Below are 16,326 nucleotides of genomic sequence, written 5' to 3' on the forward strand. Positions count from 1 at the left end.
CAAGACACGCTTTTAATTTATCTGGCAGCTCGTTGTTTTTTGTTATTTTGTTGTTGTTTTTTCTTCTGTTTTGTTTTTTCTTCTCAGTCGCTGTGCTTTGTTTACATAAAACCTGAAATATTTGAAAATAAAATATCCCAAAAAAACAATATAAAGTATGTAATATGTAGATATAGAATATAGTAACATAATAACATCCCTTCTGTTTCTGTGTACGTTAGACTTAGATGTTAGCAGTGTTTCCTCTATGTCATTGGTTCCCAACCTGGGGTCCGGGCACCCCTTAGGGGGGCGGCAAAGATCACAGGGGGGGGCGCAAGTCTTTATCTGGTTTAAGGTTGAGGTAAAAAAAAAATATTTGCACATGTTAAACAAATTATGATAATAGACTAGAATATATAATGTATACAAAAGTCTGTATGAAAACTATACATTTTTGTTCTCGCTTAAAATTGTAGGCAGGCTACTTAGTAGGCCAAACCTCCGGGACCTCTTAACCTGGGACCCTTGCTCAACTTTGGTTACGGGGAGGGGGGGCTCAGCTTTTCTTAGACATAAGTAGGGGGGGCGCCAAGGAAAAAAGGTTGGGAAACACTGCTCTATGTTGATTTGACAGTTAACTGGTGATTTTCGTGTGGTGGGAGGTGTTTCGGACCTGCCCCCACTGCTAAAAACAAAATCCTAAAAAAGGAAACACTGTGTTAGTATCTATCTTTTAAGTAGTGGTGTGCGATACTGCAATATTTGGCATCATCAAATTGCTAAATCTGAATGAATTAAGTGTTAAGTGTTTTTCTGATTTTTTCTTTGAATTATTAATAAGTTAAAACCCAGGACATAGTTTTCATAAGCTTGTATACATTTGTTGTATCTTACAGCCTTTTTACAAATTATACAGCTTGCCGTTGTTTCATTTTTGGCCTGAAAATCTAGCCGCACAGCGCTCCTCTTCCTCTCTGCCATTCTTCTGCTCCTTCTCTGCCCTACGTGTGTGTGTGTGTGTGTGTGTGTGTGTGTGTGTGTGTGTGTGTGTGTGTGTGTGTGTGTGTGTGTGTGTGTGTGTGTGTGTGTGTGTGTGTGTGTGTGTGTGTGTGTGTGTGTGTGTGTGTGTGTGTGTTGCTGGCCGCCGCTGGGCCTGGCTGCTTGCTCGTTTGTTTGCCTGGCGCCGCTGAGTCACGTGATGGTACAACATAAAATCACAAGAGGGGGGAGGAGGAGCCAAGTGTGCCTGCTCCGCCCTGGGACAGGAGTAGCACTTACACAGAGAGCCAGGTCGCCTCTTTGATAAAACCTCAGCAGTCCACTTTTAATGGGTCAAAGTTATTTCACTGTTTTGCTGATCTTTACATTTGTCTTGTTCTGCCTTTTATACTAAATTGTTGTAGTATCCAAAGATGCATCCCAATAAAGACTAACACAACCACATGTGGGAAAATGACTTCAAATCTCACCCAACTGGCATTTTTTGTTGTTGTTCGATTGTCACTACATTAAAGCGACAGTGCGTAGTTTCTGTCGCCCCCATGAGGAGGAAATGTATATATCTATAAATATTGTGCAGCCCTGATAACACAGTGAGCAGGTGGAGACTTGAACTTTACCTCTGATGTCCTCAGCGGGTTCTCCCTCAGACAGAAGTCTTTCCAGATGAGCACCGAGATCCTGGAAACCAAGAGGCTTCCTGTACAACAGGAAGAGGAACGCATGAATCATTAGGATCCCTACAGAAAGAACCCCCGAAATCACCATCACCAAACCCACCAGACTCCATGTAAATAATCAGGACTTTTATCATCGTAAAACACACTTCATTCAAAGTGGACAGAAACTAAATAAAACTATCACTGTTCCAACAATCCCCACTATGGTTTGGTTGAAATAAACCTTTAATTCACCCATTTACATGTGGAGATATGCTGGCTCTATACACACTAAAAGTCCTGATTATTTACATGGAGTCTGGTGGAGATATGCTGGCTCTATACACGCTAAAAGTCCTGATTATTTACATGGAGTCTGGTGGAGATATGCTGGCTCTATACACGCTAAAAGTCCTGATTATTTACATGGAGTCTGGTGGAGATATGCTGGCTCTATACACGCTAAAAGTCCTGATTATTTACATGGAGTCTGGTGGAAATATACTGGCTCTATACACGCTAAAAGTCCTGATTATTTACATGGAGTCTGGTGGAAATATACTGGCTCTATACACGCTAAAAGTCCTGATTATTTACATGGAGTCTGGTGGAAATATACTGGCTCTATACACGCTAAAAGTCCTGATTATTTACATGGAGTCTGGTGGAAATATACTGGCTCTATACACGCTAAAAGTCCTGATTATTTACATGGAGTCTGGTGGAGATATGCTGGCTCTATACACACTAAAAGTCCTGATTATTTACATGGAGTCTGGTGGAAATATACTGGCTCTATACACGCTAAAAGTCCTGATTATTTACATGGAGTCTGGTGGAGATATGCTGGCTCTATACACACTAAAAGTCCTGATTATTTACATGGAGTCTGGTGGAAATATGCTGGCTCTATACACGCTAAAAGTCCTGATTATTTACATGGAGTCTGGTGGAGATATGCTGGCTCTATACACGCTAAAAGTCCTGATTATTTACATGGAGTCTGGTGGAGATATGCTGGCTCTATACACACTAAAAGTCCTGATTATTTACATGGAGTCTGGTGGAGATATGCTGGCTCTATACACACACTAAAAGTCCTGATTATTTACATGGAGTCTGGTGGAAATATGCTGGCTCTATACACGCTAAAAGTCCTGATTATTTACATGGAGTCTGGTGGAGATATGCTGGCTCTATACACGCTAAAAGTCCTGATTATTTACATGGAGTCTGGTGGAAATATACTGGCTCTATACACGCTAAAAGTCCTGATTATTTACATGGAGTCTGGTGGAAATATACTGGCTCTATACACGCTAAAAGTCCTGATTATTTACATGGAGTCTGGTGGAAATATACTGGCTCTATACACGCTAAAAGTCCTGATTATTTACATGGAGTCTGGTGGAGATATGCTGGCTCTATACACGCTAAAAGTCCTGATTATTTACATGGAGTCTGGTGGAAATATGCTGGCTCTATACACGCTAAAAGTCCTGATTATTTACATGGAGTCTGGTGGAGATATGCTGGCTCTATACATGCTAAAAGTCCTGATTATTTACATGGAGTCTGGTGGAGATATGCTGGCTCTATACACACTAAAAGTCCTGATTATTTACATGGAGTCTGGTGGAAATATGCTGGCTCTATACACGCTAAAAGTCCTGATTATTTACATGGAGTCTGGTGGAGATATGCTGGCTCTATACACACTAAAAGTCCTGATTATTTACATGGAGTCTGGTGGAGATATGCTGGCTCTATACACACACTAAAAGTCCTGATTATTTACATGGAGTCTGGTGGAAATATGCTGGCTCTATACACGCTAAAAGTCCTGATTATTTACATGGAGTCTGGTGGAGATATGCTGGCTCTATACACGCTAAAAGTCCTGATTATTTACATGGAGTCTGGTGGAGATATGCTGGCTCTATACACGCTAAAAGTCCTGATTATTTACATGGAGTCTGGTGGAAATATGCTGGCTCTATACACGCTAAAAGTCCTGATTATTTACATGGAGTCTGGTGGAGATATGCTGGCTCTATACACGCTAAAAGTCCTGATTATTTACATGGAGTCTGGTGGAGATATGCTGGCTCTATACACGCTAAAAGTCCTGATTATTTACATGGAGTCTGGTGGAGATATGCTGGCTCTATACACGCTAAAAGTCCTGATTATTTACATGGAGTCTGGTGGAAATATACTGGCTCTATACACACTAAAAGTCCTGATTATTTACATGGAGTCTGGTGGAAATATACTGGCTCTATACACACTAAAAGTCCTGATTATTTACATGGAGTCTGGTGGAAATATACTGGCTCTATACACGCTAAAAGTCCTGATTATTTACATGGAGTCTGGTGGGGATATGCTGGCTCTATACACGCTAAAAGTCCTGATTATTTACATGGAGTCTGGTGGAAATATACTGGCTCTATACACACTAAAAGTCCTGATTATTTACATGGAGTCTGGTGGAAATATACTGGCTCTATACACGCTAAAAGTCCTGATTATTTACATGGAGTCTGGTGGAGATATGCTGGCTCTATACACGCTAAAAGTCCTGATTATGTACATGGAGTCTGGTGGAGATATGCTGGCTCTATACACGCTAAAAGTCCTGATTATGTACATGGAGTCTGGTGGAGATATGCTGGCTCTATACACGCTAAAAGTCCTGATTATTTACATGGAGTCTGGTGGAGATATGCTGGCTCTATACACGCTAAAAGTCCTGATTATTTACATGGAGTCTGGTGGAGATATGCTGGCTCTATACACACTAAAAGTCCTGATTATTTACATGGAGTCTGGTGGAGATATGCTGGCTCTATACACGCTAAAAGTCCTGATTATTTACATGGAGTCTGGTGGAGATATGCTGGCTCTATACACACTAAAAGTCCTGATTATTTACATGGAGTCTGGTGGAGTTTGGTGATGGTGATTTCGGGGCTGTTTCATGTTAAACTAAAAGGATCTTACTCTTTAACTAAAAGGTCTATCTCTGTAGGGATCCATCCCATAATGTTGTCAGACACTTAGAATAATAATCTGAGTCTGTCAGCAGCAACAACAGAACTTTTAGTGACTCTAACTGCTGCTGAACATTAGTCCTGTAGGGTTACATTACAGCTTGGTTCTGGTTTAATACTGGACCAGTTTCAGAGATTGTTGTTCTCATCAGACACTAAAGTCTGATTTATGCTTCTGCGTCGAATCAACGTCATACCCCTGCAGACCCCTCAGCGTTACCGCGAAACCCCCTCCGAGCCCTCCGCCGTAGCTCGACGTGCACCTCCAAAACTTTTTAACTTAGACTGCAAGGACTGTGATTGGTCAACTGGTCCTGTGTGTTGATAGTCAGTCCAGATAGTCAGACATATTTTGGTTCCAATGACGGGGTTATCCGTTTGTAAAGTGTCTATATGTCAGTAACGTCTTGAAATTAGCACTTCTCCAGCAAGCAGTATTTTGTGGGCAGTTGTGCTAAAGTTAGCTTGCTAACATAACATAAACTGGCTGGCAGACACCCAAATAACCTCAGACTTATTTTCTGGTTACAGTAACTAGGTCAATGGATTTTACTGGGTCTATTTCTCAATACTTTTTTACAAATTCTAAGCAAGAAAAGGCCAAACAAATAATATCTTAGCACGACAGTCTGTGGGGTTTGCCATTCTGAGTACCGACACAGACACAGGCGACACAGACACAGGCGACACCCCCTAGCGTTGTGGCAGTGAAATGCACCGAGATGCAAAGCAACCCCGACGCAGGACTCCGAAAGTTTCGGCTACGGCGTGGAGTTGACGCAGAAGCATAAAACAGCCTTTAGACACCAACACAACGAAAAATAGGGTCCAGGTTACAGAGTTACCTTTTAATATCCATTTATTATTAAAAGAAAACAATGAATCAAATCCAATTGGGTACATTAGGGCATGAGTCATGAACATGTAACAGGTGTTAGAGGACTTAAATCTGGATCTGGGAAAACAGAACCTGATCTGGACATCCACATCTTGTTCACAGAGTGAGCGTGACTTTATCTTTACACATTCTGTTGTGTGGCTTTCAAACATCGTCAACATGTGAAAGATACACTGGGTGCTTTCCAACATGCTAACGGGTCTCCTCGCTTCCCTCACTCCAGTCTCTTCCTTGGGGGGGGGGATTTCCGGGTCACGGGAGGAGAGAGGACACGAGGAAGCAGGCTAGTTACACAAGTTAACGTCAAGAAGAAGACCTGGGGGCTGTTGCTGGTCTATGAGTGAGGAACAGTTTACCCAGAGGAGAGACGGGTTGTGTGTGTGTGTGTGTGTGTGTGTGTGTGTGTGTTTGTGTCTCTATGTATAGATCTGCTGGAGGGTAACATGAATCTGTCTGGCTTAAGGATAGAGGTCAGATCAGAGTACAACACACACACACACAGTCACACACACACAGTTTCACCAGCTGTGGGCGAGTTATCTGCAGTTGACCTACATCAACCTGACCACCATCTTTAGCTCCATCCACACTGGTGTTTATGCCTGGCGTCCACACTACTATGACGTTTTGATGGAGCCTCAGAGAGGACAGGTGTGTTACCTGAGGGAGGCCAGGGCAGGTCCCTGTTTGGTGGAAGGAAAGACGTGGTACAGGTAGTCGCTCAGCAGCTTCTCGTTCACTATACCTGACACACACACACAGAGAGAGAGAGAGAGAGAGAGAGAGAGAGAGAGAGAGAGAGAGAGAGAGAGAATAAATATTTGCATGTTTTATAGACTTCAAAAAAGCTTTTGACTCAATATGGCATGATGGGCTTTTTTATAAACTTATTGAAAGCGGTACAGGGGGTAAAGCCTATGACATTATTAAATCACTGTACACAGAAAATAAATGTGCAGTAAAAATTGTCTCCAAAAGAACAGAATTCTTTAAACAAGGGCGTGGAGTGAGACAGGGATGCAGTTTGAGTCCAACACTGTTTAACATTTACATCAATGAACTAGCAGCGATGTTGGAACAATCTGCAGCCCCAGGTCTCACACTTCACGATTCCAACATCAAGTTCCTGCTCTATGCCGATGATCTGGTTCTGTTGTCCCCCACAGAAGAAGGTTTACAACAGGGCCTGTCCATCCTAGAGCAGTACTGTCAGAAATGGGCACTGACAGTCTATCTGGAAAAGACCAGTGTTATGGTATTTCAGAGGAGAGCCAGATCTCGGGGAAATAGACAGAGTTACAACTTCACTCTGGGCAACACCAGACTAGAACTAAAGGGATCATATAATTACTTAGGGATTGAAATGAGTGCATCAGGAAGTTTCAACCTGGCCATAAACACACTATGTAATAAAGCTTGGAGAGCTTGGTATGCAATCAAATGCAAATTTAGAAAAACAAATATCCCCGCAAGAATTTGGCTAAAAATCTACAATTTTCTGATAACACCAATAATGCTTTACGGAAGTGAAGTTTGGGGCCCGATTTCGAAACCAGAATTTAAAAACTGGGATAAAACTCCCACTGAAAAATTACAATTGGAATTCTGTAAAATTATTCTAAAAGTTCGCCCAAAAACCCCAAACAATGCATGCAGAGCAGATCTCGGGATATTCCCTCTGAAAATTCTAATCCAAAAAAGGTCAATAAAATTTTGGCAGCATTTAAATCAAGCTGATAAAAATTCCATTTTATACAAAGCTCTCCTGAGCAACCAGCAGTGTTCAGATGTCCACCCCCTCGACCAGCTGGCTCACAGGTACACTGAGCTAAACACAGTCAGTAGTAGACAGACAGGTAGAGAGAGACAGGTACACTGAGCCTCAGAGCTGCCACAGACACAATCCTCTGTCTTCACTCAAAAGATTTGAAACTAAATTAAAAAAACGACTCTACAGAACAATGGCAAAATGAAAATAAAATACAACACAACCTCCTCTGTTATCAATTCCTGAACAGAGATATCCAATTGGCCGAATATCTCAAAACAAAAAATCCAAAAGAAATACGAATTTGAACAAAATACAGAGTCAGTGACCATGAGCTGGAAATTGAAAGAGGTCGACATTTAAAAGTGTGGAGACCAAGAGAGGAACGAGTCTGTACACACTGCCACCAGGATATCCAAACAGAATTACATTTCCTATGTACATATCCCAAATATGAAGGCTTAAGAACCAAATATTTCCAAAAATTTGAAAAACATATACCAGGCTTCAGTACCTACACTGAGGACAAAAAGCTTCCTTTTCTATTAGGGAAAGATAAAACACGGCATGGCTAGCAGCTAAATATGTCTTCTCCTGCCACAATACAAGGCAAAATTCATAGAAAATTGTATATATAATCATTTAAATTTTTCTATTGTTTTTTTTATTTGTTTTCTTTTTTTAATATATATATATTATTTTTTCAACGTACCCTTTGAGGGACATGCGCTGAATTTGTTTAGTATCTGCATTTATATCATAATTATCCTGTTTACTTGTATTATTACATCAGATGTAGTTACTCCTTGTTGTTTATATGTATGTTTGTTCTTATGCTTTGGCAACACAGATGTATTTTTTTGTCATGCCAATTAAGCAACATGAAATTGAAATTGAAATTGAGAGAGAGAGAGACAGAGACAGACAGAGAGAGAGAGAGGGAGAGAGTCAGAGAGAGAGAGATATTGATATTTGAAAACAGCTTTATTTGCCACTTCTTTTCATTCCAGTTCAAGCCTCAATAAATTACATCAGGACTGAAAATAAATAAACTACATGAGCACATCACCATAGGTCAGTTTCTCTTCTGAGACAGAACAGAGAACCTTGTTAAACCCCCAGACCTGCTGGAACGAGTCCAGGTCTCCAGCAGCTTTATAAAAGCTAAAGTCCACCAGCAGTCTGGATTTGATCGCATTTACACACACAAGGAGAGCTTCAACATTTAAATCGTCCTCCACCTTCCTCCTCCGGCTCACATACATCGCCATCTTGGCCTGACCCAAAACAAAATTCAGAATCTGGCACTTGTGCTTGTGATGGCGACTGTAATTAAAACCACAGACAAAAACCTGCTTGCTGAAAGCCTCCCCACATTTGGTAAAAACAATTTGTAAAAACAAAATCACAGCAGAAAGACGTTGACACTCAGCATTTATAATGGACACAAAAGAGTTCACCGCGATAATCCCATGAAGGATCCTCCACTGTAAGTCTGCATGTCTTTTAGACAGTGGAGGTTTATAGAGAGACCTCCATGCAGGTCTAAAACTCGGGTTCAGACCAAGGTGACTCCTCCATGGAGTGTCAGTCTGTCCATTCAGCTTGGTCTTATTCAATGTCTTCACCATAAGACCATAAAAACCTTTTCCTGAGGCATTCTCCAAAGAGACGGCCCGCATTAGCCAATGCAGAGAGTCCGCCAGCTCTGCTCTCTGTCTCCTCAGCAGGTTCCACACAATAAGAACAGTCCTATAAAAACCCGGCAGAGACAACGTGCTCACGTTGTTAGTGTCCATTAAAAACAAATTAAAATCCAGGCCGAGTCCGTTAAAACGCTGCAGAATACAGCGGGACAAAGGCCTCCACAAGACATCTATTGGTCCAGTGAGCATCCTCTGCAAAAACTGGAGGCGGAAAGCAGCACCTCTGCTTGCAAGATGGACCAGTCCTTGCCCTCCCTCCTATTTAGGGAGGAACAGGACGCTCTGTGGGACCCAGTGCATTCGATCCCAAAAGAAATCAACCAAAAGCCTCTGTACCTGGGACAGGAGAGAGGCCGGGGGGTCAACGCAGGCCATTCGATGCCACAAGGAAGACGAGACCAAGTTATTTAAAATAAGAACGCGGCCTCGGTAGGACATCTTTGGCAGCAGCCACTTCCATCCATTGAGACGACCTTTAACAGTCTCCAAAACATTGTCCCAATTCTTTTGGACATAGGTCTCATCCCCCAAGAAAACTCTGAGGTACTTCAGTCCTCCCTTTTTCCAGACTAAAGCACCATCAATATCTCTTTGTGAGTTTATCAAAACAATTAAATCATCTGCATAAACAGAAAACTTGAAAGAGACAGGACACTGAGGGAAACACACACCATACAACTTGCTCCTTAAATTTGTGGAGCAGAGGCTCGAAGGATAATGAAAATAACATTCCTGAGAGAGAGCAACCCTGCCTCACCCCCCTCCTGATGCTCAAGAGAGCACCCAGCCCGCCATGTATCTTAAGAACACTCGCAATGTCACTGTAGAGAACCTGGATCATGGCTATAAAGCCAGGGTTGAACCCAAAAGCAGCCAGGGTCTGCCACAAGTACTGGTGTTCAACCCGGTCAAAAGCCTTCTCCTGGTCTATGGAAATAAGACCAGTTTCAACAGCCAATGAACTAGAGAGGTCCAAAACATCACGAATTGAAGTGACATTGTCACTTATGAGCCTGCCAGGCACACAGTAAGTCTGGTCAGGGTGGATAATGGACGCCATCACCTCCCTCAACCTAAGGGCCAGAGCTTTGGACAGGATTTTATAATCTGTGCACAGCAGCGAGACCGGTCTCCAGTTCTTCAGCTCATGTAGGTCTCCCTTCTTAGGTAGCAGGGTGATGACGGCCCTCCTGCAGCTCAGAGGAAGTCTACCTTTCAGGAGACTGTCGTTCAGCACCTCGAGCAGGTCCTGTCCTAAGATGGACCAAAAAGACTTAAAAAAGTCCACAGGAAGGCCATCCATCCCCGGAGCTTATGCGCTCTGCAAACTCCCCATAGCTGTGGTCAGCTCCTGCATAGTCAACTCTGCTGCCAGCTGGGAGTTTTCCTCTGGGCTTACCTGAGGGAGACCACTGAAGAAGCTGCTGTACACATCTGGATTATCTGACCACTCACACTTAAAGAGGTCTCTATAGAAACCAGCAGCAAACTTCCTGATCTCAGACGAGTCTGAGACGTCAGAGCCGCTACCCATACGTAAAGAATGAATGATCTTCCTTTGTCCATTTTTCTTCTCCAGCCCAAAGAAGAACTTAGAGAGAGCATCCATCTGTGAGATGTTCATAAACCTCGACCTGACCAGAGCTCCCTGTGCTGAAACGCTCAGCAGGTTGGCTATAGCCGACTGTTTGGACTTGAGGGAGACTAAATGCCCTCGATCTCCTGTAGAAGCTGCTAAAGACTGCAATTGTTCTACCTGTCTCTCCAGATCCCTCAGTGACCGAGACAACTCTCCAGTGACATTAAGAGTGAACTGCTGACAAAGTTGTTTTATCTGAACCTTGCCAAAGTCCCACTACTGCTGAATGCAGGTAAAAGAAGGCCTGCTCTCTCTGTGGGAGGACCAAAACAACTTAAAAGCAGACTTAAAAGCCTGGTCATTCAAAAGAACTGAGTTAAAATGCCAATAGGCGCTCTTTAAACGAACATTTGTTATAAAAACGGAGCAGGAGACAAGACAGTGATCAGAAAAACGCACAGGCTGAATAACACACCTTCTAAAGATATTAAAGTGGTGTTTAAAACAATAGAGCCAAGGATAAAATCTAGCCAGGGATAAAACATTGTCTCTTGAGTGACTCCAGGTGTACTGCCTATGGTCACTATTAAAACCCCTCCACAGGTCAGACAGCTCATGTGTTCCCACTAGCTGTCTGATCCTGTGGGACGATGCAGGATGAGGTTCAGGATGATTCCTATCTAGGGTTGGATCCACTGTACAGTTAAAATCCCCCCCTAAAAACATATAATCATCCCCACAAGCTTCAATGGCATCAGATAAAATGTTTAAAAATGCTACCCTATCCACCCCATTGGTTGGCGCGTAGATATTATTTTCATATTGAGCTGTGACCTTCAACAAAACACCTGGCACAATCTCATCCACATCAAAAGAAACTGGTAAAAAACTCCTGGCAAATAAGACCCCCCACCCCTCCACTCAGACTGGACTTATGGCTTAAAATCACCTCCCCATTAAAAGCCCTCCTCCAGTCATATTCAATATCTGAGGTGCTGTGGGTTTCCTGTAAAAACATCACATCCAACTTCCTTATCTCCATGAGCTTAAAAAGAGCAGCTCTTTTAAAATCAGCTCTGGCTCCGTTCAGGTTTAAAATCCCAATGTTAAAATCACACATAGACGGAGAGAGAGGAAAAACAACAGTAGAAATACACGACAGTAAGTAAAGAAAGAACACATGGTCAACATTCATCATCATCTGTGATGAGTTGTGCTTTCACTTTAACTATAAGTTTCCTGAGACGGAAGATTTCCTGATCTGTGAGCACTTCTTCACCAGACTTTCTGGTGAGAGGCCGAGCTGACTGGATGATCAGCCGGAGATCAGGGAAGTGCTCCTCTACTATGGGCAGCCTGGCTCCCTTAGTGCTCTCCAGAAACCTTTTAATATCCGCTGGCAGATAAGGAGTCTGATGAGTGATCAGCTGGTCCTCCTGAGTCATAATAAAATCACTTTCTGACTCTGGTGGAGAGTTTAGTACTCTGCTTGTTTTCTTAGCTTTTGAGCGAGTTGGCACAGAATCAATCAATTTCCTCTTCTGCGCAATTTTCAACCCTTCCTCATCAGACATCTCCTCATCATCCACCAGCAGATCCACACTCACTGACACATTTTCATTCATCTCAACTGTGTTCACACACTCATTTATTTTACTCTGATCATTGATCTGTTTTTGAGTACTACTCAGTGCCTCATCACCTGAAGTGGAGGGGGGATCAGTCAAGGTGGAAATCACGACCACCGGAGCACCCTGGGCCACCGTTCCCGGCAAATCTACCGCCACCGGCAAAAACGCCACCATCGGCGCGGCCACCAGTGTCGGCAGATCCGCCGGTACATCTCCCTCAACCACCGTGACGGCGGGGGGCACGGCCCCCCCCCGCCACCGGCACCTCAATCGCTGGCGGATCCCCGCCAGCAGCAGCCCCCCCCGCAGGCGGCCGACGCTCCGCCCCCCTCACCGGGCAGAAGCAGATCAAATGCCCCTCCAATCCACATCCAAAACATTTCATCGTTTCCAATGAGGCAAAAACCATATAAGTAAAACCCTCCACCTTAAAAGAAAAGGACAGGTTTAGATCACTTGTTGTGTCTTTGAGGATCATGTACACCTGTCTCCACCTGTCTCCACCTGTCTCCGCCTGTCTCCACCTGTCTCCACCTGTCTCCACCTGTCTCCGCCTGTCTCCACCTGTCTCCGCCTGTCTCCACCTGTCTCCACCTGTCTCCGCCTGTCTCCGCCTGTCTCCTCCTGTCTCCACCTGTCTCCGCCTGTCTCCGCCTGTCTCCGGTGGCACACGACGTGCTTCAGCTGCGGGGATTTGCAGGCCAAAGACACCATTTTTATCGGAGAGACGAGTTGTCCATAGCGGGACAACTCTTTCACCAACATTTCAGTTTTGATGAACGGAGGAGCGTTTGAGATCGTTATCCTTGTGGCCGGACTAACCAGCGGGAGAACGGGAGTGAAAGTGTCTTGGATCACTACACCGTTCTCCACCACCAACTTTAGCGGTACTGTCCAGAAAGGTAACGATCGCTCCGTTCATACGGGAAGCAGACTTAATGCTGCTGAACCCAACCACCTCTCCCACCGCCAAACCTGCCTCCTCCACAGAGCAGAGGACAACCGGGCTGAGCTTGATGGCATGATGCCGAGTCAGCTTCTCAAACTCAGCCGCAGAGGCCTCCGCCACCGGCATTGTGCCAAACAAAGACACGCCACCAGTTACACCACCACCAAAAAACACACCACTAACTAATAAAAATAAATAAAACACATATAAACACAACAAATAAAGAGAAAATAGAGTAAGATAAACACTACGCTCTCCACACTCAATCCACCATTCACTCAGAGAGAGAGAGAGAGAGAGAGAGAGAGACAGAGACAGACAGACAGACAGACAGAGAGAGAGAGAGGAAGAGAGAGACAGACAGAGAGAGAGAGGGAGAGAGACAGACAGAGAGAGAGAGTGAGACAGACAGAGAGAGGAGAGAGAGACAGACAGAGAGAGAGTGGGAGAGAGAGAGACAGACAGAGAAAGACAGAGAGAGAAAGAAAGCGAGAGACAATCAATAAAATAAATGAACCGCGTTGCCTTGCAACACGCGGTTCCCTTGCCCCCTCGGGCTTGGACCCCTAATAAATAATAATAATAAATAATTATTTATATCTGCATTTATGTCAAAACCTAGAGACTTTCAAACATTAACATGTCATTTATTAATATGTATTCATGTCTAAATTACATATAAAGATCTTTTCCTATTCTATTTTGCCTGGAAACACTTCCAACACGCTGGCGTGTCGCGTGAAAAATAGGCATTGGTCCTATTTCTAGCATGCACATGTTTTCACCTGAGACATGTGTGTCACGCAGGCAGTGTGCACGCTCTAACCTGTTAACATGGGAGCCCAAATAAAAACGGACACGCCGCGCAGCTGACGCGCTCACGCCACGCAGCCAGGGTGCAGGAGGCCTAACACTTTCCCACTCGTCAAACAATCCCCATACTGTACACACTCTACCATCTGGCTTCTGGCTGCAGCTGGAAAGGTTACAATCAGCATTCAGTCCCGGGACAGATGACTGGGCAGTAGTGACGGGTGTGTGTTTAGTGTGTGTGTGTGTGTGTGTGTGTGTGTGTGTGTGTGTGTGTGTGTGTGTGTGTGTGTGTGTGTGTGTCTATGTGTCCCTGTGTGTGTGTGTGTGTGTGTGTGTGTGTGTGTGTGTGTGTGTGTAGGAGCGAGTGAGAGAGTGACGATGTTTATCAGTGAAGATAGCAGGTGAACGTACAGCAGAGATGGCAGTTTTGTGCTCTGTATCAGAAAGCTGTAGCAGGAAAACAACACCTGTTTTTCGGCGAATAAAATCAGACCGGCAAACTCGTCTGCTGGCAACTGGAAAGGAGTCTAGTCTATATTTTTTTTTAGCAAGTTTAACAGCGTTAAAAAAAAAACTCAGGTGGGCGCCCATATATATGGGGTTGTGTATATATATATATATATATATATATATATTTTATTTATTTATTTATTTATTTACTCCTCTATGCAGCGGGCCCACACAGATTGTCTTATGTTTTGGCATGTTGAGGAACTTAGCACCACATGTTTGGTTGATTGGCTCCGGGTGGCCACTTAAAATGTTAGCCGGTCTCCCATTGGGCGAGATGCAGCAGTACAACAGTATGGAACGGTTTATAGAAATGTCAGTCCATCGATCATAAATGAAATGTAGGCTACTTGGAATCTGTGATGTGGATAGACAAATGAGAGAGGATCTTTCAATAAAAGTCATCATCCTTAACATCTGTCATCCTCACTTTTGTAGAGTCCTGCTCCGCCCCTGATATGGTGATACCTGTGTGTGACAGGTAGCGTGAGTTTATTTAGCAGCCGGGGTTACCTGTGGCTTTGGGTTTGTCTGTGTCTGACGCCAGTCTGTAGCTGCGGCGGGTCAGAGCTGTGCCGCCTCCTTTAGAGCTCATCCTGTCTCACTGGAGACACCTGACACCTGGACACCAAACAGCTGGACACCTGGACACCTGGACACCAAACAGCTGGACACCTGGACACCTGGACAACAAACAGCTGGACACCTGGACACCTGGACACCAAACACTGCTGGGAAACAGAGAAGGAGAAAATATAATTAATGTGGCAGGACAGTGACAAGTTTGAAATATTTTGAGAACATATAGTTACACTATTACGAGAAAGAAGTTGGAATGATACAAGAAATAATTCTGAATAGTAAATAAAAAAAATAGAAAAGTAAAAGTTAGAAAGTATTGGCTTATGATACTTTGAATTTTTTTACATTGCTGTTCCAGAGCTCAACATTAAGACAAGTGGATTTTTGTAGGGCAAGTGGAAGAGAAATTTACTGGACAAGTTGAAACTCAAACAAAATAAAATGCCATGTTACTTCACCTTATGTGGCACTCTTTACGTCTGTTAGACTACCGATTTGAAACAAATACATTTCTTTCCCCAAAATCCGGGGCAGCGGTAGGGGTGGGCGATACACACTCACCTAAAGGATTATTAGGAACACCTGTAAAATTTCTTGTTAATGCAATAATCTAATCAACCAATCACATGGCAGCTGCTTCAATGCATTTAGGGGTGTGATCCAGGTCTAGACAATCTCCTGAACTCCAAACTGAATGTCAGAATGGGAAAGAAAGGAGATCTAAGCAACTTTGAGCGTGGCATGGTTGTTGGTGCCAGACGGGCTGGTCTGCTGAGTTGCTGGGATTTACACCCACAACCATTTCTAGGGTTTACAAAGAATGGTCTGAAAAAGGACAAACATCCAGTATGTGGCAGTCCTGGGGGGGGGGGAAATGCCTTGTTGATGCTAGAGGTCAGAGGAGAATGGGCCGACTGATTCCAGCTGATAGAAGATCAACTTTGACTCAAATAACCACTCGTTACAACCGAGGTATGAAGCAAAGCATTTGTGAAGCCACAACACGCACAACCTTGAGGCGGCTGGGCTACACCAGCAGAAGACCCCCCGGGTACCACTCATCTCCACTAAAAATAGGAACATGAGGCCACAATTTGCATGAGCTCACCAAAATTGGACAGTTGAAGTCAACTGAAAGGTTGCCTGGTCTGATGAGTCTCGATTTCTGTTGAGACATTCAGATGGTAGAGTCAG

At 43.8% G+C, this 16,326-nt stretch overlaps 1 protein-coding gene across 4 annotated transcripts in view; it reads right to left on the reverse strand.

Annotated features, from left to right (window-relative positions):
• LOC120557074 (E3 ubiquitin-protein ligase RNF123) overlaps positions 1 to 16,326 on the reverse strand; it is a 124,627-nt gene that overhangs the window by 101,995 nt on the left and 6,306 nt on the right. For 2 of the 4 annotated variants that reach the window (XM_039797098.1, XM_039797099.1), the window contains exons 2-4: positions 15,064 to 15,281; positions 6,255 to 6,339; positions 1,602 to 1,681 (exon numbers count right to left, since the gene is read on the reverse strand). In XM_039797098.1, coding sequence (XP_039653032.1) covers positions 1,602 to 1,681; positions 6,255 to 6,339; positions 15,064 to 15,145 — 247 coding nt within the window. In that variant the 5' untranslated portion in view covers positions 15,146 to 15,281. The remainder of the gene's footprint in view (positions 1 to 1,601; positions 1,682 to 6,254; positions 6,340 to 15,063; positions 15,282 to 16,326) is intronic. The other 2 variants (XM_039797096.1, XM_039797097.1) reach the window with 2 other exon arrangements.

This window comes from Perca fluviatilis, chromosome 4 (genome assembly GCF_010015445.1).
Source record: "Perca fluviatilis chromosome 4, GENO_Pfluv_1.0, whole genome shotgun sequence".
Taxonomy (NCBI): Eukaryota; Metazoa; Chordata; class Actinopteri; order Perciformes; family Percidae; genus Perca; species Perca fluviatilis.